Raw genomic sequence first — 19,932 nt, forward strand, 5'->3', positions numbered from 1 at the left:
TTAGGCTACAGCTGCTACCTTTCCAATTTCCGAATCCCCTTCTGAATAATACAACATTCAGCCTGTATTTTGGGTAGCTACCTTCAGATGCCTATTGAGGTTAGGTCACATCCTTTTTTGAAGGCCTGTCTCCTCAACTTTAAAAGTTATCTCCTGCAGGGACTCATTATTTTTATTGCTCAGATATGATTTCGGTCAACTGTACACGTGTCCCACAAACCATTTTCTCGAGAGAGGCACTAACTGCACAGGCGGTGTAAAATCTACCTGGCAGTTCTGGGTTGCATCTTTTTTTTTTTTTTCCTGTGTTCCACATAATTTCTGGGCTTTGTCATATCAGTAAGGGAAAGATGGAATACAATTATTTGACACAGATAGAAGAGAATATTTGTAGCTCAGGGTTGAACTGTGAGTGTGGTTTTCTTGCAGACGTTTCATTACCAAACTAGGTAACATCATCAGTGATACAGGTATTTAGCTGGGCAAGGCAGGCAAGGCTCGTCTTCTATGAAGGTGAGACTAAACATCTCTTTCTCTAATTTGGGATGAAGGCACCAGGGATGCTTTGTTGAAAGAAAAATCAGGTCCAGTTCCAAGCCGGGAGTAAGGTGCTGGAAATAAAATGGAGGCTAAGATGCTGGAAATAAAATGGAGGTCGCATAGGAAAGAAGGGTCTTGTTTATTGATGAGCAGAACCAGCAATAGCATGCAGTTCTGGGACAGCTGACAAAATGGAGTTGAGAGTGGGTGGGTTTTTATACCTTCTTTGGGCTTTGTACTTGAAATGCCTGTTGTGAAATGTACTGTGACCTGTGCTTGATTGTGCCTTTTTGGTATTCTAATGATTTCATTTGTCTGAAATGGTATAGGGTTTCCTGCCTGAGCAGGGGGTTGGACTAGATGACCTCCAAGATCCCTTCCAACTTTATTATTATTATTATTATTATTATTATTATTATTATTATTGTTGTTGTTGTTGTTGTTGTTGTTGTTGTTGTTGTTGTTGTTGCCTGACTCCCATTGTGGCTTGGAGTTCATGTCCTGTCCTTGGAGCTGGGTGGGGAATGTAGATTTTAGGAGTCTTTGTTTTTCTAATCTGATCAGCTGTGAACAGGGCTTTTTTTCTCGGAGAAAAGGTGGCGGAACTCAAACCTGGCCACGCCCTCATCAAACCCTAGGACCGCCCCTTTAGAGAACAGGAATGCAAGTAAAATTTGGGAGGGGCTATTTCCGGTGCGGCCGGCCCGGAAAAAGGTGCCGGAACGCGGTTCCGCCGCGTTCCGGCTGAAAAAAAGCCCTGGCTGTGAATGATTTTGTTAATGAATAGTGTGGCCTGAGTCTTTCTGAATGAATTAAAAAAATGTCCATTTCTAAAGATTGACCTCCTCAGGTTTCTGCCATTTCTCCTTCAGGGTAAATATTCTATCCTGCCTTTTTTAATATTCCCCAAAATAGTTCATTCTCTGGGAGGTAGGGCTGTGACTTCGTACACTTTGCCTAAAAATTCATTAGAAAGGCAGTGAAGTAATTCCCTGGAAGAGATGTGCCACTGATTGAGGAAAAGAGTCACACCTAGTCTTTGACTTGCAATCTCACCTTAAAAAGTAGAGGGTGCAAGGCTGATGGTCAAAAAAAAAGAAGTAAAAATGGTGATCAGAATCATGCAATCAAAGCCCCAATCATTTTTTTTATGGATGTGGCAGATGAAACACACATTAAAAACCAGGCAGGATGATTATCTAGCTGCCGTCTTGACCCCTTCCAAAATAAGCAATGTAAACTTATTAAATACAGTAAATGCTCTTAAAGAGTGATTCCCTCCTTTGAATTGAGCTCAGCTCCTGGTTGAAGGAACGGAAATATTAAAGGGAGTTTTCTTGCAATAATACAGGTCGTTCTTGACTTACAACCACAATTGAGCCCAAAATTTCTGTTGCTAAGTGAGACAGTTGTTAAATTAGTTTTGTCCCGTTTTACGACCTTTCTTGCCACGGTTGTTAAGTGAATCACTGGAGTTGTTAAATTAGTAACATGGTTGTTAAGTGAATCTGGCATCCCCACTAACTTTACTTGTCAGAAGGTTGCAAAATGCGACCACCTGACCTGGAACACTGCAACCGTCATAAATAGGAACCAGTTACGGACCATCTGAATTTTGATCAGGTGATGACAAGGATGTTGCAACGGTCGTAAGTGTGAAAAATGGTCCTAAGTCACTTTTTTCAGTGCCATTGTAACTTTGAATGGTCACTAAATGAATGGTTGTAAGTCGAGGACTTCCTGTATGAAAGTAGTTTCTCGTTGTTTTTCCTATTCATTTTTTTAACTTCTCAGTTTGATCTACAGCCCTAGGATTTACCAGTGGTCTCCCATCCAAATACAGGGCTGGCTTTTTTTGTCCAGAGAAAGTTGACATTGCCATCTGCTGAGACCTCTATATATTCAAATGTTTGAAAGATCAATAGCAATATACACAGCGGTGGGACTCAGCCGGTTCACACCACTTCGGCAGAACCGGTAGCTAATTTTTTGTTGCCCAGGCCCAGAATGGACTTCCGGAAGCGGCATCCACAGAGAACCGGTTGTTCACCTATTTCAGGGGTAGGCAACCTTGGCTCTTTTATGACTCGTGGACTTCAACTCCCAGAATTCCTGAGCCAGCATAGCTGGCTCAGGAATTCTGGGAGTTAAAGTCCACAAGTCATCAAAGAGCCAAGGTTGCCTACCCCTGACCTATTTGAATCCCACCGCTGAATATACAGTTTGATTGGTAGCCATAGTTGGAGAGACTCTGAAGACCAGTTAGAAAAGAGCATTTGCAACACTCTTGGGATTTCAGATTGATCTTAAGATGGTGTTTTTCAATTTGAGCAACTGAAGTGTGGACTTCAACTCCCAGAATTCCCCAAATAGCCTGACTGGCTGGGGAATTCTGGGAATTGAAGTCCACACATCTTAAAGTTGCCAAGGTGGAGACATACTGAGTTAAGAGGTTGTTCAGGCTCTGATAGAGTGGAAATCATTTTCTTATAAAATGAATTGATAATAAAACAGTATAATAGCTCTCTTCCCTTCTCCTCTTCTTTCCCCCCACTTTTCTTTAAAATGTTAAGCGCATTTGACATTTTTGTAAATCTACCTTTCCCAGCCAAGGGTATCCACAAGGTGTGGTCTGAAAAGTCAAAACGGCGACTACGATGGTGTGATTAAAGTTGCATTCATTTTTTATGTGCGTAAACATAAAATCCTTTCCTGGTTTCTTTCATTATTGATGGGACACGTTCCTTGCAATTCTCCAATGAATTGTGTGTCTTCAAGTGAAGATTTCTGGCATGATGGTGCTCAGAGACTTGCATATTTCTCTTCTCCTTGAACTTCTTTTTTGTGGCTTCTAACGATTTCTGGACTCTTTCTTCATAAGGCGCCTTTGATACTTTCTCTGAACCTCACTGGAGGTTTTCAAACAGAGGCTGGAGAGTTAACTCTCCGGGATAATTAAGTGCAGCAGAGGTCTGCAGAATCAATTTTGTTTTGCCAGATGTCGAAGATATTTGCCAATAAAATTAAAACAATGTCACTCCGCTCATATTACTTTTTATTTGCTAATAAAATATAGGGTTTTCTTTTTAGCTGCCCAGAGTTGTTTTGACATGAGATGGGCAACAAATAAATTAAATAAACAAACAAACAAATAAACAAAACAAAATACAAATAAGTATTTTATTTATGTTAATATCTACTGGTTTGAATATTGTTGGCTTTATACGGTTCGTTTTGCTTCTCATCCAGAACTGAAGAAGCTTCTTGGATGAGAAGCGAAACGTCTTCAAAGAAAAGCAAAGGAAGTCCAGTTGCCTATTGAAAAAGCACCTTTGGGACAATCAGGACCTGGATGACTGAGAATCTCCATAGACCAGGGGTAGGCAACCTTGGCTCTTTTATGACTCGTGGACTTCAACTCCCAGAATTCCTGAGCCAGCCATGCTGAGGGGAAAGGGAGAGGTTTCCATGCTGAGCCATGCTGGCTCAGGAATTCTGGGAGTTGAAGTCCACGAGTCATAAAAGAGCCAAGGTTGCCTACCCCTGCCACAGACATTCGTTCATTGCATTGATATGCCCCCCCCCAACTCCTCCAAAGTGAGCAATTATCTATAGGTATAACAGTCAATATAGATCTAGGAAAGATTCATTAAAACATTTGTTAAAGCAATCTCCTTAATGAATCAAGTATAATTTCCTATTTTATCCCTCCTGCCCTGAAAGAGGTAATTGTTTTGAAGGGTCTGCATCTCATTTGAAAAACAGAAACACAGAATCAACCTATAGTTTATTTTCTCCCCCCCAGTCTATTCAGTTAGATTTTTTTCCAGGGAAAATTATTTTTGTACCTGAATTAAAAGAAGGCTAAAGCTAATGTTACTGCATCTGGGCTGCAAAAATGCAATTAATGACTGGACTGTAGCAAAATAGATTTTCTGCACTGCTTTGCCACCATCTAGCGGTCACCCAGATTTATACCTCCCTAGGGGTGTTCTAAATCCCTATTGTTAGTCATAGATGATTACTTGAAACTGTTTCTTGTTTTGATGAAACACCTTAGTGTGAATTTTGTTCTTGGCATTGCAGCCACTTTGAATTAGTGTCATAGAACGTTTTAGATGCAGCATTTCAAATAAGAAACAGAATTTGGATCGCACTAAAAATTAAAAAAAGTATTCATATTTAATTTCCAGATTATTTTTTTTAGACCTTTTGATACACGATCTTCCAAATTCATGGTTGAAATGAAATCCACAGAGAAACGATATAAAATCTCACATTACAAAAATTTCTTTGTCTAAAGTTTTTTTTTTAAATGGTAGTTGATGATTGGTGCAGGGATTATCTGTACAATTTAAGGGTTTTTCTTTTCTTTTTTAAAGGTTCATCTGCGGTAGGTTTGCTTGAGAGTGGCATAGTTCTTTATGGTGTTTGATGACTGCCTTTGCAGTTCTTCAATGTGAGAGTTTAAAATCTGTTCAAAGTCTTTTGCTCGCCTCTCTTCCTCCTGTAGGAATTTCTCTGCTGCAGCGGCCGGGAACAAAGTCTCTGGGGAAGGCTGAATGACACAAAGAAATGACACAATAAAGATAGGTATAATTAGGCAGCTTTTCTTATTAGTGCTAGGGTACTAATGCAAGTATGCTTTATATCTTTTAGACATGCAATCTTTACAGATAACCTGCCTGGCCCTCAGTGATATTATGACATCCTATATCCAGGCTGTATAATCCAGTGGGCCTCTAGATGGCAGCAAAGTGTATAAAGTTTTCTGTTATCTCTCTGATGCCATCTAGTGGTCGTTAGAACTCTAGCAGCCCAAGTTGATAATCTAATGTTGAAGAAGGTGCAGAAACAGTCTGCAAGATGGAAAGGAAAGAGTATACATATAAACAGCCTCTCCTCCATTATCTATGTATATATTGATTTTGGTCTGAAATCAATAGTACATTCATCAGGGTTATATTATCAGCCAATTTGATGCAATTGTAATTGTATTTGTATTATCAGCCAATTTGATGTAGATTTAAGTTTTTGGCCTAGAACAGTGGCCCCCAAACTTTTGGGCACCAGGGACCGGTTCTGTAGAGAGAGGTTTTTCCGTGGACTGGAGGGGGCGTGGTTTTGCATGCTGACTGCATCCTGCAGAGGAAGCTTCGCTTGTTTGCACGGACCGGTTTCTGGCATGCCACAGCCCGGTACCGGTCCACGGACTGGGGGGTAAGGGACCCCTGGTCTAGAAAACAGGAAACTGAATTCTACTTTTGTCTTAGGCATGAGAGCCGGCTGGGTGACTTTGGGCCAATCACCAGAACTTGTGAATTCTTGTCCCTTCTTAAGCATGAAAGCCAACTGGGCCAGCCATTCTCAGTTTAACCCACCTTACAGGGTTGTTGTTGTGGGGAAAATAGGAGGAGGAAGAACTATTAGGTGTGTTTGCCATTTTGAGTTACAATAATCCTTGACTTACATCCAGTTGCTTAACAACCATTTGAATTTACTAAGGTCACAGAACAGGTGCTTTATGGCCCATAAAGTAGCCCACTGGCTGTTGTAAATGCTATTGCTGCCCCCCCCGAATGTGGACACGCAAACACGTTGTGTGCTTGGCAACTGATTGCCTTTATAATTACTTAGAATGTTCTGCAGTCACATAACTGCGATTTGTGATATTTTTACCAATTTTTGTCACAAAATGCCATTCAAATGAATGAATTTGCCTAATGACTGCAATGTTTGCTTAATGATTATGGTGAATAATTTTAGAAAAGCACTTCTGGCTACATTGGCTGAGGAATTCTGGGAGTTAGAAGTCCACATATCTTAAAGTTGCTAAGATTGAGAAATACTGGTTTATATTCAGTTTAGTTTCTTGCATATCTATTTTCTCCCATTTTTAATGCAGAATTAAGTGATCTCATGTGCATGAATGAGCCATTACAAATGAATCAGTAGTTATAATGTTTACATTACTTTGGATATTATCACTAATGTGACAATTTTTTGGCAGAGTAAATTTAATGCTTCCTGGGGAATTATCAAGCAAAGAAAATGGAATTGTGAGATTTCCATGATACCGAAAGGATGAGCATCTAAATCTGAAATAAAACAGGAGGTAAAATAGCATATTTATATACCTCTTTACAAAAAAAATCAATGTTTCTTTTTAAAAAGATCTACGTAAGGTTTTAAATGTAGGCTGATTGCATATTTAAGGTTTTTTTTCCTTTTGACTATCTACTTGACTTTTAAGTTGGGACTGGCAATATGATGTCTCTGAGCATGAATGTGTTCACACACAGTTGCATCGGTGTGAATCAGTTCCCTGCTTATCCAGACTTGAAGGTTTTAAATAAATACGTGTGCAACTGGCATGCTACAAGCATAGTAGATTCCATAGGGCACTTCTTATAAAATAGGAAGGGTGAGCTAAATTCAGGTAATCCTCAAGTTACAATCCGTAATGGAGCCTGCCCATCATGGTCCTAACCAGTGGTGGGATTCAAATACCTGAACATCTGGTTCTCTGCATGGATGCAGGCCTGGGCCTCTGAGGCCTAGAATGGATTTCCGGAAATGACATCCATGCACTTCCTGTGGGCTGTTCTGGGCCTGGAAGGCCTCCTCCAGGCCTCTGAGGCCTAGAACGGACTTCCGGAAATGACATCCATGCGCTTCCTGTGGGCTGTTCTGGGCCTGAGAGACCTCCTCCAGGCCTCCGAGGCCTAGAACGGACTTCCAGAAGCAGCATGGGTTCAGCTGGTTCTCCGGACTCAACAAAATTTTTCTACCGGGTTGTCACGTGAACAATCTGATTATGCGACCTTTTTTTTGTGGAGGTTGTTAAGCAAACGTTGTGATTGCAAAGCAAACCAATGGCTTACTTTTGGGCCCAGTTTTGCCAAACATTGAACGTAAATGCCAGTGTTTGACAAAATTGTCGTAAATCATGTTCACATGACAGCATAAATCATGGTCACATGACTGCAAATGGATGTCAGTGTGGCCCAGATGCCAGGAATGTAGTCCTGTGACCGTGGAAGGAAGCAGCCATCAGGTTTTCAAATCTGGGTCGTAAAAACTCCTTAGGTAGAGCCAGTGATCCTAGCAAACGGTCGTTGAGCCCCCGGTCATAAGTTGAGGATTACCTGTATAGAGTTCGGAAGTGTGTGAATCTGCCTAGAAAAAACAAAAACCAAAGAGAAGAATTTTTGAAGTTGAAATTGAAGAACATCCTGGAGAGCAGGAGAAGCAGGAAAGAGTGCCATCAGGTTGATAAATGGACCTCGTGGGACTGAGATGTCTACCACTGCTGTCATTTGTGAATACACAAGTTCCTGACAGCTGTCATTTTGTCGGAGGACCCACAACAGACTCTTCAAACTTTATGTTGTGCCCACTAGCTGAAAAAGGTTGCCATCCCCTTAGCCCGCCAAGTGAATATTGACCACTTTCTTACAAAGCAAAATAATAAATTACCATCTGTCTTTCTTCCATAATGTAGACCTGGTTCAGCAATATATCAGATTTATTCCTTTTAGGAAAGGAAGTGCAGTAAAATGGTGGGAGCACCTCCAGTGGGGATGGAGATCTACCATCCGCTATGGGTTCGCGATCTCTGCTTGATCTTTCAGGAGGTGAAGTGCCGTTGCTTCCAAGAGTTATAACATCCTGTAGGCCATGCCAGCCAGGAACATGCGTTCGGCAGCATCCCCAATGTTCATATAATGGAGACTGGGCTGAATTCTGCACGGACCTGAAAGAGCAAAATGTTTACAAGGTTATTGAATCGGTCAGAGCTTCATAATTTTCCTAACAAGCAAAATATTTGGTACAAAACTGTCCATCCAGCTTTCTTTTGGGGAATGCCAGGCAACCTCCGTGTGGCAGGAAAAAAACTTTAAACTGTGTACACTCTAAGATATTAATTTTATATACAATATATCAAATACAGGTAGCATCCCGTGGTCATGGGATCAAAATTTGGGCTCGTGGCAACTGCCATGCATACATAGTCCTTGACTTACAAGAGTTCATTTAGAGACCGTTCAAAGTTACAAGGGCACTGAAAAAAGTGACTTATGACCGTTTTTCCCAGTTACAACCGCTGCAGCATCCCCAGGATCACGTGATCAAAAATTCAGATGCTCGGCCACTGTCTCGTACTTATGACCGTTGCTGTGTCCCTGGGATCATGTGATCCCCCTTTGCGACTTTCTGACAAGCAAAGCTAATGGGGTAGCTAGATTCACTTAACAACTATGTCAGTGGTGGCGAACCTATGGCAAGTGTGCCAGAGGCGGCACTCAGAGCCCTCTGTGTGGGCACGTGTGCCATGCCCTGGAGAAGGCAACAGTCCCTCTTCAACCAGCCGCCCGCTAACTCGCCAAGGTCCCACATGGCCGGATGCATCCCAGCATGGCTGGTTTCCCTCCCCCCCCGTCCCATCCCTCCTGGCCTTGCATGCTCTCCTTTTCCCGGGCACGACCCACTGCATCGCCTCCTCAGCTGTCGGCCGGCCGTCCAGCTCAGAGGCGGCTTCTCTGAACTGCTGACGGCGGGCTGCGGAGCCCCAGAGTGCACCGGTCGAGGGACCGGCAGGCTGTGGCTGCTGAAGGAGATTGTCAGCCCCTATGCGCTTGCTGGCCTCTATGTGCGGGGGCCGATGGTGTCAGGCAGCAGTCACCCTGGCCCCTGCCTCACTTTGCCCTGCGACAATGGCACTCCCACCCTGCCTCGCCTCGCCTCATCCTGCAGGACGAGCCTCCTGCCCACCGCCCCACCTGCCAGAGACCCCCTGGATCTCCCTCAACCCTGCCCAGCCCCCACAGGCGTCCCTCCCCACGAGCAACATCGAGGTGACCACGCCCACCTTGGCCACACTCACCCAGTCTGCCATGACCACCACAGCCACACCCACCCAGTAGGCCATGCCCATCTGGCACCCAGTGATAAATAAGTGGGTTTTGGGTTTCAGTTTGGGCCCTCAGTCTCTAAAAGGTTCGCCATCACTGCCATATCCTGTTAGAAGACTCATCTGCCCCCAATTCTTCTGTTAGCTGGGAGTGTTAGATGGACCCCGTGTACAACTTGGGCATGGCTGATATTCTCTCTAAAGCTTCATTATATTCTAAAAGGAATCTGACACATAAAAGTTAAGAAGCTCTGCTCCAAATTTTAAGTATCTATAAAACAGATGGAGAAGGAAAATTATTTATATCCATTTGTTTTTGTTTTTTTCCCCTTCACTGGACAAACGTGATCAGGAAGAGTGCCTATAAATAGCAGAAACCCATTAGCATGGCATCTAGAAATTGCCAATTATCTACCCCCATCTTTCCCAAAGCCCAACACATTTTTATTTTTGCTCTCCCAAACTTATCCCTTGCCGGTTTTTTTTTTTGCTTGGTATAATTGCCATGGTAACAGAACAGCAAATTAAAACAGAACGAGGTTGGTTTTACATTCATCATAAAATAAACGATGCCCTTGAGTTAAAATAAGCTACAGTAATAGTTTGGTTCACCTACTTCTGTTTGATATTTGATAATTTAACAGTAGCTTTAAGGAGAAAACCATCATGGATTGTTTAATTTTTAAAAAAAAAAAATCAAAAATCAAAGCCAGAATCACAGATGCACTTAATTTTCAGGATTTCAAGGTTTACTGTTGCCAAATATGAGCTGCAAAATTCTGGATGGCCACCAAAGAAGTGTAAGGAGATCTAGAAAACCTTAGCACTTCTAGAGAGTTGCAGAGTTGGGGGAAAAAAACCATTTGGGACTCCATGATTTATACATAACCTTTATTTCATCCATTTAAATTTATATTTTCCAAAAAAGGTAGATAGCTTTTTCCTAAGCTACAGTACCAGGATGGGAAAATGTCAACAGCAGCCATCACAGTTAAATAAATTCCAACTTCACATCTCTATATGTCCTTCAAGCCAGCAACAGAAACTTCAGCAAGTTGACTTGTACAACACAAGTGCTCCAATAATAAAATGGTTAGTTGTTCCACCTAGAAGAGTTTAAGAAAGAATCCAGAAAAAAACATAATTCAATTTGCCACTGAGTGGAGCTATTTAGTGCACTCAGATGGAAGCTAGAAATGTAGGAAGACAGATGATGTTGTGATGCTTAATAAATTAAATTTTACATCCCTTCATCCTCCTTCCCCCTCTAGATAATTGTTAATTGGTGCAGGGGGAGGGGGAATAAGATGGAGGGGCAATTAAGAGGAAGACCCCTAGGTTAAGTGAACTCATGGTGCAATTTTGTCAAAAAAAAATATGGAAGGAAATGGCAGTTTCCGGCAAAACCGTTGTAAAATGCAGACGCGGGACTGTGGGATGTTGCAACTGCCAAAAAAGCCAACACTGTGCTAGGCTGCATTAACAGAGGGATAGAATCAAGATCACGCGAAGTATTAATACCACTCTACAATTCCTTGGTAAGACCACACTTGGAATACTGCATCCAGTTTTGGTCACCATGATGTAAAAAAGATGTTGAGACTCCAGAAAGAGTACAGAGAAGAGCAACAAAGATGATCAGGGGACTGGAGGCTAAAACATGTGAAGAACGGTTGCTGGAATTGGGTATGTCTAGTTTAATGAAGAGAAGGACGAGGGGGGACATGATAGCAGTCTTCCAGTATCTCAGGGGCTGCCCCAAAGAAGAGGGAGTCAAGCTATTCTCCAAAGCGCCTGAAGGCAGGACAAGAAGCAATGGATAGAAACTAATCAAGGAGAGAAGCAACCTAGAACTAAGGAGAAACTTCCTGACAGTTAGAACAATTAACCAGTGGAACAACCTTCCTCCAGAAGCGGTGAACGATCCAACACTGGAAGTTTTTAAGAAGAGACTGGACAGCCATTTGTCTGAAATGGTATAAGGTTACCTGCCTGAGCAGGGGGTTGGACTTGATGACCTCCAAAGTCCCTTCCAACTTTATTATTATTATTATTATTATTATTATTATTATTATTATTATTATTATTATTATTATTATTATTATTGTTGTTGTTGTTGTTGTTGTTGTTGTTGTTGTTGTTGTTATTATTATTATTATTATTATTATTATTAAATGGCCATAAAAGGCTAAGTACCCAAAGTGCGGTCATATGACCATGGGGAGGGGGCATCTCCTTTTTCAGCTAGGTCCTAAATTTGGAATGGTCACTAAATGACCAATCATAAGTTAAGCCCTACCGCTATATCAAACATGGAGCAAACCCCACAGCCTCTCACCCTGATGATGTTCCCTAGTTGGGTAATGAAACATCTGCAAGAAAACAACCAAGTACAGGGAGCGCCAAAGACTCTGCCCTTCAAGCCTGAGTTACATATGTTTTCTTCTTTTGTCCTCTTTTTCCATTCACGTTAAAATTTCATGTGAATAGTCCTTCATTTGGTACTGCCTGAAATGACACACAACTTTTCATGCTGTACCAGCGCTGAAGTACTTTTAATGAAACTTCTCAAAATTGCATCTGGCACGAGAGAAAAGAGCTGAGATGAAAGACGTAATTCAGACTGCTTATTAAAATAATTTCCTACTGAGCCATTTACATCACATACTGGTTTTTTTTCTCTCCCTCCCCTTACCTTTTTATTACATAGTATTAACACATTCTATATGGCTTTTAAAATTAATATTGGGAGGAAAACCAGGGGGGCACATTTACAGTGTGATTCTCCCCCACAAAGGAAATATCTGTCCAAGGTTCAGAAAAACATAAGAGAATATGATTTAGATACTTTTTTTTTAAATCTCTTTAATAAGCCTCTGTTAAATCAAAGGAAACTCTGAGCTTTGGCAAAATGAGAAAAAAAATATATAACGAAGATGGGGAATATGCTGTTGGATATTTTGTGCTTTCCCAAGTCTTGAAAAGAAGAAAATGAAAGAAAATCAAGAGAAGAGCATGGCAGACTAAGCAGTTTTTTAAATCAAAAAGCAGCCTCTAGACAAACTATAGCATGGGGACTCGGGCCCTGCTAGCTCCTAGCTTTGTGCATTTTGTATATTGCCAGAGACTTTTTTGGCTAGTGGAAATGTGGAGGAAATCTACGGTAGGAACAACAGTTCAGGAGAAATAATTTCTGCATCTTATTACTGTAAGGCTTAACTTGTGCCATTTATAACCAGTCATTTCCTGGAAGACAAAGATTTAATCCTTGATTTCTCGGTATACAAATGAAAAAAAAAATACCACGTGAAAAAGGTCACCTAGGACTTTGTGGTTAAAACTTTTCACCATCAAGAAAGATGGGGCTTCCGGGGACTCAAGCCTTAAATCCAATAACTGTTTAGCAAATCAAAGAGATGAAAATACTTTTCAAATGGCTCTGGAAACGGCGGGGCGTTATGCTGCTCTCTCTGAATAAAGTATGGTGTATCTGGGCAAAATATTAGCCCATTATTGTGATAGGGCCATTTTTCTTATGAAACATAATATATTCTTATATAGGTAGTCTTTGACTTATAACCACAAGTGGGACATTGGTACGGGAGGTGGGTTCTTATACACGTCACCCCTGATTTTACAACCTTTTTTTTGCCATGATTGTTAAGTAAATCACCAAGGTTGTTAAGTGAAGCCTGCAGTCATTAAGTGAACCCGGCTTTCTCATGGATTTTGCTTACTGGGAAGCCAGCTGGGATGGTCGCAAATGGCAATCACGTGAGCCCAGGATGCTGCAACCATCTAAATACATGCCAGTTTCAACACTGCAACGGTTGTAAGTGCGAGGATGGATCACGAGTCACTTTTTTCAGGGCCTCATAACTTCAAACAGTCTTTAAACGAACCGTTGTAAGTCGAGGACTACCTGTAATCCTAGCTGAATGTCAAATAATGTCAATAGCAAATGTTTAAGGATACAAAAACAACTTAGTGAAAATAATGGATGGAAACTATTCAAGGAGAGAAGCAACCTGGAATTAAGTAGAAACTTCCTAGCAGGGAGGACAATTAACCAGCGGAACAACTTGCCTTCAGAAATTGTAGGTGCCTCATGACTGGAGGTTTTTAAGAGACTGGACAGCTACCTGTCTGAAATGGTATAGGGTCCCTACTTGAGCAGGGGGTTGGACTAGAAGACCCCCAAGATCCCTTCCAGCTCTATTCAGATTGATTGACTAAACACAGGTTCCACTGAGTTTCATCGCAAGGTGTCTGAGGAATTTCAGAGCCTGCTTTGTAACTGTCAGCTTCTGAAAATCTCATCCATAATCTCATGCCTGAAGCTTCAGAGGTGTGCATCCTCTCTTATTGTTAACTATTTATATGTTATGTACAGGCGGAGCGGTGAATGCGATAACAAGGAGGTAGACTTCACACAACTATTGTCAAATTCAAAGATTTTACAGCTGTTTGTGCTCTTTCTGCTTTGGACCAAAAAAAAAAAAAAAGACCCAAAAACCTATCACTGGAGACAATGCCCCTTTTTGCCGCTTGACAGAACTCCAGAGCTGAGCCAGTCCCATCAAATCTGATTTTTTTCTTTCGGGCCTCAAAGACCATTATGATCACACTGTAATTGTTCTCCGACTATTATGGAATGGCCTGTCTCCTTATTTAACACATGACAAATGGCAACACGCACAGCGTCATTGGTTTGCCCTCCGCTGTAATTGCTGTAATTGCCATGGCTTTGTCAAGAGAGAACCTCTAATAAACTACAGTGACCTAAAGTGTCATTAGAAAGGAGCAAGCAGGGCCAGGTTCATTTCCAAAACTCTGCTACCAGCAAAACAGCAGAGATGAAAAGAGGTTTGAAAGATCAAACGGGTCCAGTGCTGACTGGGGCTCTTGTCACTGTGTGCTGTCAAACAGTTGCCATCGATTGAGCCCAATTATGTCGAGCTGTTTTGCTCTCCGGTCCTCTTAAAAAGCATTAAAAGCTGGCGTAGCCTTCTTCAAATCCAGCACACGTTTCCTAAAAAGCCGGTGCGGGCTGGCCCGAATTGTATCTCTAAATCACAACCTCGTTTTTCAAACACGGTATCTAAAACTGAGCAAACGATGTCTACAAAAGTGGGACCCACCTCTTATAACACTTCCCCACCTCCAAATTTCCCAATTCCTTTAAAGCTGGAAATCACTCCCAAAGAACCCTACTCTTAAAAATAAAAATAGTTTTCTACTGAGCTGTGTGTGTGTGTGTGTGTAAAGAGAAACAGATTACCAAATAATAGGTAAAAATAAATATTTCCTCTGACCAGTCATGTCTGACACTAGGGGACGGTGCTCATCTCTGTTTCTTAGCCAAGGGAGCCAGCATTGTCCTCTGGTCATGTGGCCAGCATGACTAAACAGGGAGGTGCACAGAATGTTGTTACCTTCCCACCAAAGTGGTACCTATTTATCTAATCGCACTTGCATGCTTTCTAACTGCTAGGTGAGCAGGAGCTGGGGCAAGGACAGGAGCTCACCCTGTCGTGTGGTTCTTGGGTCTCAAACTCGATATCCTTCACCATAGAGCCATCGTGGTTATATATACGTACACACACACACACACACAGAGAAAGAGAGAGATTGAGAGAGAGAGAGAGAGAGAGAGAGAGAGAGAGAGAGAGAGAGAGAGAGAGAGAGAGAGAGAGAATATAATGAAGCCTAATTAAAATCATCCAGGCAATCCAGGTAAATTCTGTTGCCTTTTCCTTTAATCTTCACTGCCCTATTAAGTGTCTCAGCAGGTGGGCATCCTTAGCTGACCTTGTTTGGGCTCTAGACCCACAACTGGGTCAGGCCTGGATGGAATTTGGGTAGGAGACCATGAGGAAGTGAGACAGACTGGCTGGGAAATTAAGAAAGCCATCCCAGAAGAGCAGCTACCAATCACTTCTACATGGTTGAGAAGAAAACTAGATGAACAGTTCCTTGAAGTCAACAGCTTCAACTTGGGGTTGACTTCACCTTTTATTTAATCAATCTGTTAGTGACTCAGGGGACCCAGAACGCCTGGCTGGGATAGTCAGGCAGTCTGCAAGAGAAGAACAGAAGAAAAGACACACTTGGACTGTGTCTGCTTTATTCTATTCTTCCCTTTTACTGGTGATATCATTAACATAGCCCTAAGTCTTTAACTATTGCAATTCTCATGTCTTCTAGCTTTCTGAGAAGTGTTATTTGTCATATCAGTTGTTCTAAGATCGTCAGTGTCAATATATTCCAGGAAATGCAGTCTGGCAATCACCACTGCAAGGACATTTTTATTCGCTTGCTACAAAAAGCCATTTGTTCTATATGGCTGATCTCAGGTGTGCTGTCCAGAATAGCAAATCTACTGTTACAACTTTCTGTTGGACTTTTGTCGCCATTAATGGTATGATCTCATTTTGTTAGCCCTGCGAGGGAGTCCAGATAAGGAGCACAACCAGGAGTATTAGTTCCATCTTTATTGCAAGATTACATTGACAGAATCTTGCAAGACTGAATGTATTTCTCCCCTCCTTTCCTTTTACTCTCTGGAGAACCAGGGCATGTTTCTCACTCCATCCTCACTTCTGTGAGCGGAGACATCTTTTACAAGCCAGTTGTCCAAACTGCAGCTTTCTTTCCTGCCTCCCAAGGTCATTCTCAAATACCATTGTACATTATGAAGTCCCCCACCCACAAGTAGTTGTGTGTGTAGATGTTTTGGGCAGTGATTCTTCTCAGATGCTTAGACAGCCTCCCTCAACAGGGGGGAGGGAGTATGCTAATGACCAGATGACTGTAAAGCAGGGGTCTTCAAACTTGGCCCTTTTATGACTTGTGGACCTTAACTCCCAGAATTCCTCAGCCAGCATGCCTGGCTGAGGAATTCTGGGAGTTGAAGTCCACAAGTTGTAAAAGGGCCAGGTTTGAAGATCCCTGCTGTAAAGAACATAAATCCTTCTATTCCCCAACAGTCAGTTACAACTGAAAAAGCTTCATGGATGAGAAGTGAAATATTTTCAAAGAGGAAAAAAACAACAGCAAGAAAGTCCAGTTGCCTTTTGGAAAAAGCTTTGAACGGTCACTAAGTGAACTGTTTGTAAGTTGAGGACTACCTGTACTCAAATGAATCTAAAATCCATCTAGACCAGAGGTCCCCAACCTTTTGGGCACCAGGGACCAGTTCCATGGAGAGGTTTTTCTGCAGACTGGAGCGGACGTGGTTTTGTGTGCTGCCTGCATCTCGCGGATGGGACTTTGCTTGTTTGTGCGGACCGGTTGCTGGCATGCCGCGGCCTAGTACCAGTCCATGGACCGGGGGTTGGGGACCTCTGATCTAGACTTCAGGTACAACAGCAGCTGCTTGTTCTGCCTCCACCACACTTTTCTTAATTCTTCACTTTTCTGCAGGAACCAACATGAATGTGAATAGAAGCTGGAAGGGACCTTGGAGGTCTTCTAGCCCAGCCCACCGCTCAAGCAGGAGAACCTATGCCAGTGATGGCAAACCTTTTAGAGACTGAGTGCCCAAACTGCAATCCAAAACCCACTTATTTATTGCAAAGTGCCAGGGCTGCATCAGCATTGTGGTGCCCTCAGGGAGGGTGGGGGGCATGGCCCACTGGGTGGGCGTGGTTGCAGTGGTCACGGCTCACTGGGTGAGCGTGGCCGGGGCCAGTCCCTCGCCATCTCCGGAGCATCCCCGGGGGGCCAACGCCGCTCTCTCTCTCACTTTCTGCCCTGTCGCTTCCAAACGCCACGTGCTCGCTACTCTGGCGAACTCTGCTGGGGCAACAGCACGCGTGCCCACAGAGAGGGCTCTGAGTGCCGCCTCTGGCACGCACGCGATAGGTTCGCCACCACTGACCTATGCCATCTCAGACAAGTGACTGTCCAATGTCTTCTTAAAAACCTCCAGTGATGGAACGCCCACGATTTCTGATGGCATGGTTACATCCACTTTAGAAGGAGATCTGGATGCTTGCAGTAGCTATAAAATCACCTGGAAGATTAGTCATCTCACCATCACCCACACACTTGCAGGGGGCTGGGAATCCGGCGGTGAATATTGTTTCTGTGTGTCTGACAGCAGCTCGTTCCTGGTTTAATAGAAAAGCTTCTTTTTTCTGAACATTGTACTAACAGAGGTGCTTCCTTTCCCCCCCTCCCCAACTCATGGCTGCTGTACTATGCCAGCTGTAGTGGCTCTCAAGGCGTAGCTGAAGAGGATAAATAAGCAGGTTGGTAGCAGGGCTTGACTGGAGGAAGATGGGTTTTAAGTGGCCTAATTGGTCCCCACTGCTACCTCCTCCCTGTTCTCTTCACGTGAATCAGAGGAGCAGCAAGTAACTATTCCTCGGCCTTTTTCATGGCATCCGTTGCCATTTTTTTCCTCTTATGCACATTATACAGTATCTCTCTTTCACCCTCATTTTGTGCCGCAATCATTTTCTTAGGGGCATTTTTCCCCCTTCATCTGCATCTTCTTTCACTTCATTGTTCTTCCAAGCATCCTTTTTCATATTTCCCATTAGCATAACTCCACGTTCTTCTGTAACACAATTCTTTTCATTTTGCTCCGAGCAGCTTCTGCATTCTCTTTCCTCGTGGCCATTTCCATTTGTTCGGGCGGGAGATTAATCTGCCGCCTGATACTTTTTTTTTTATACGGGCTTCGCATTTTCCATCCCAGCTGTCATCTTACCTTCCCTCTCATTTCTTTCAGTCCCTCCTATTCAACACCTCTCACCCTCCTTGTAGGCTCATTAATTCTCCCGCTCTTTTCGTCAGAAACAAACAAATCAATCCCTGCTTTTAGATTAGTTCCTTTGACGTGTGCATGTGTGAAGGGGCTGATGCTTAAGGCAGGGCTTTTCAACCTTTTCACCCATTGTACCTCTTTTAGGATATGGCGACATCCGAGTACCACCAGTCGCCCAGCAAGGTGTCAAAAACTTGATGACCAAAAAAAAAAAAAAGGAAAAAAGTGATAAAGTATAGATAGTCCTCGACTTACAACAGTTTGCTTAGTGACTGTTCAAAGTTACAATGGCACTGAAAAAAGTGCCCCCCCAAGCCACAGCCGAGCAAGACAGTGCCCGGCGGCGCTCTTCCTCCTTCTAAGGCAGTGATGGCGAACCTTTTAGAGACTGAGTGCCCAAACTTCAACCCAAAACCCACTTATGCATTGTCGGGTGCCAGGTGGGTGTGGCTCATTGGGTGGGTGTGGCCCATTGGGTGGGTGTGGCCCATTGGGTTGGCGTGGCTGCAGTGGTGACAGACTGGGTGGGACTAAAAAGTTCAATCAATCAATTCCAACTTTGCGAGATCTTTTTTTTCCCCGCGAGAAGTTGAAATTGATTGATTGATTGATTGATTGAACCTTTTTTTTTTTTTTGCACACGGTGACAGAGGCCTAAAACGAAAAGGTTTTATAAAAAACCCAGCTGAAGGCCTAGGACTGGGACGATGGCGCACGTGCCCACAGAGAGGGCTCTGCGTGCCGCCTCTGGCACACGTGCCATAGGTTCGCCACCACAGTTATATACTGAAGATAGTTAGTGTCAAAAGCTGAACTAAGAATGAACACGCAGTTGTCTTCAACAAGGCAACTCTGATGTGACTGCAACACCCATCTCTTTCATTTCCAATGAGGACAAAAGAAAAAAAAAACAAAATAAAGGGAAAAAAATGTTAAGGGCTAAGGTAGAATTATTTGTGCACGGGGTCCTGTACCTACTTCTCTTCCTTTGCCTGCGTTTTAAGGGAGGCCGGCTTGGCGTGGTTTGTTCCAAAGTATGCAATGGCATTCACCAAAGAAGGCATGTCTGTGTCTCTCGGCAATTTAAGGAGTTCTTTGTGTAACCTTCCATTCTTACACTCCAGCATATCAGCAGGATCCAAACAGGTTTTGTGCTCTTTCTTTGATAAATCCATTGTCTGTGGGAAGAAGGTAGGGGGTAAAAATGCTTATTTATAACTCTGGTATAGTATGTATATATATATATCTATATATATCTTGTAATCATACAGCATTTATTGTAAATAATCATAGCAATAGAATTGCCTCTAGAAGCGGCAAGCAAGACAAATGGGTAGGAAAGATAATAGCTTATAGAACACAAAAACAACACATTATACGGCCTCAATGAACCTTGCATTCAAGGCTGTATCCATGTTTTTTAAAAGGCACTCCACGTATTTGAATCACTTGCCTTCGAGGCCTTAAAGCAGCACAAAAAAAAAGCTCGAAGGCTGCGAGAGCTGTAAATATTTTCATTAAAATGCTACCTCAAGTTATGCATTCACCAGAGGCAAACGCAGAACGGTACTTTCAAAATTTCTATAGAGCCAATGTTAATAAATGATGAAATAAATATAAAGATGCAATATAGCAGTCTTAAAGGAGAGGGGGAAAAGTCCTTTAAAAAAAGTCCTGCCATACAGTAGTTCTACTGAAAAAA

General features: G+C 42.7%; 1 protein-coding gene across 1 annotated transcript in view; it reads right to left on the reverse strand.

Annotated features, from left to right (window-relative positions):
* Positions 1–4,746: 4,746 nt before the first annotated feature.
* DEUP1 (deuterosome assembly protein 1) overlaps positions 4,747–19,932 on the reverse strand; it is a 48,481-nt gene continuing 33,295 nt past the window's right edge. The window contains exons 10-12 of the mRNA XM_015823097.1: positions 19,209–19,408; positions 8,020–8,296; positions 4,747–5,098 (exon numbers count right to left, since the gene is read on the reverse strand). Of these exons, the coding sequence (XP_015678583.1) occupies positions 4,925–5,098; positions 8,020–8,296; positions 19,209–19,408 (651 nt within the window). The 3' untranslated portion in view covers positions 4,747–4,924. The remainder of the gene's footprint in view (positions 5,099–8,019; positions 8,297–19,208; positions 19,409–19,932) is intronic.

The sequence above is a fragment of the Protobothrops mucrosquamatus genome, unplaced genomic scaffold (genome assembly GCF_001527695.2).
Source record: "Protobothrops mucrosquamatus isolate PMUCROS unplaced genomic scaffold, P.Mucros_1.0 scaffold1771, whole genome shotgun sequence".
Lineage (NCBI taxonomy): Eukaryota > Metazoa > Chordata > Lepidosauria > Squamata > Viperidae > Protobothrops > Protobothrops mucrosquamatus.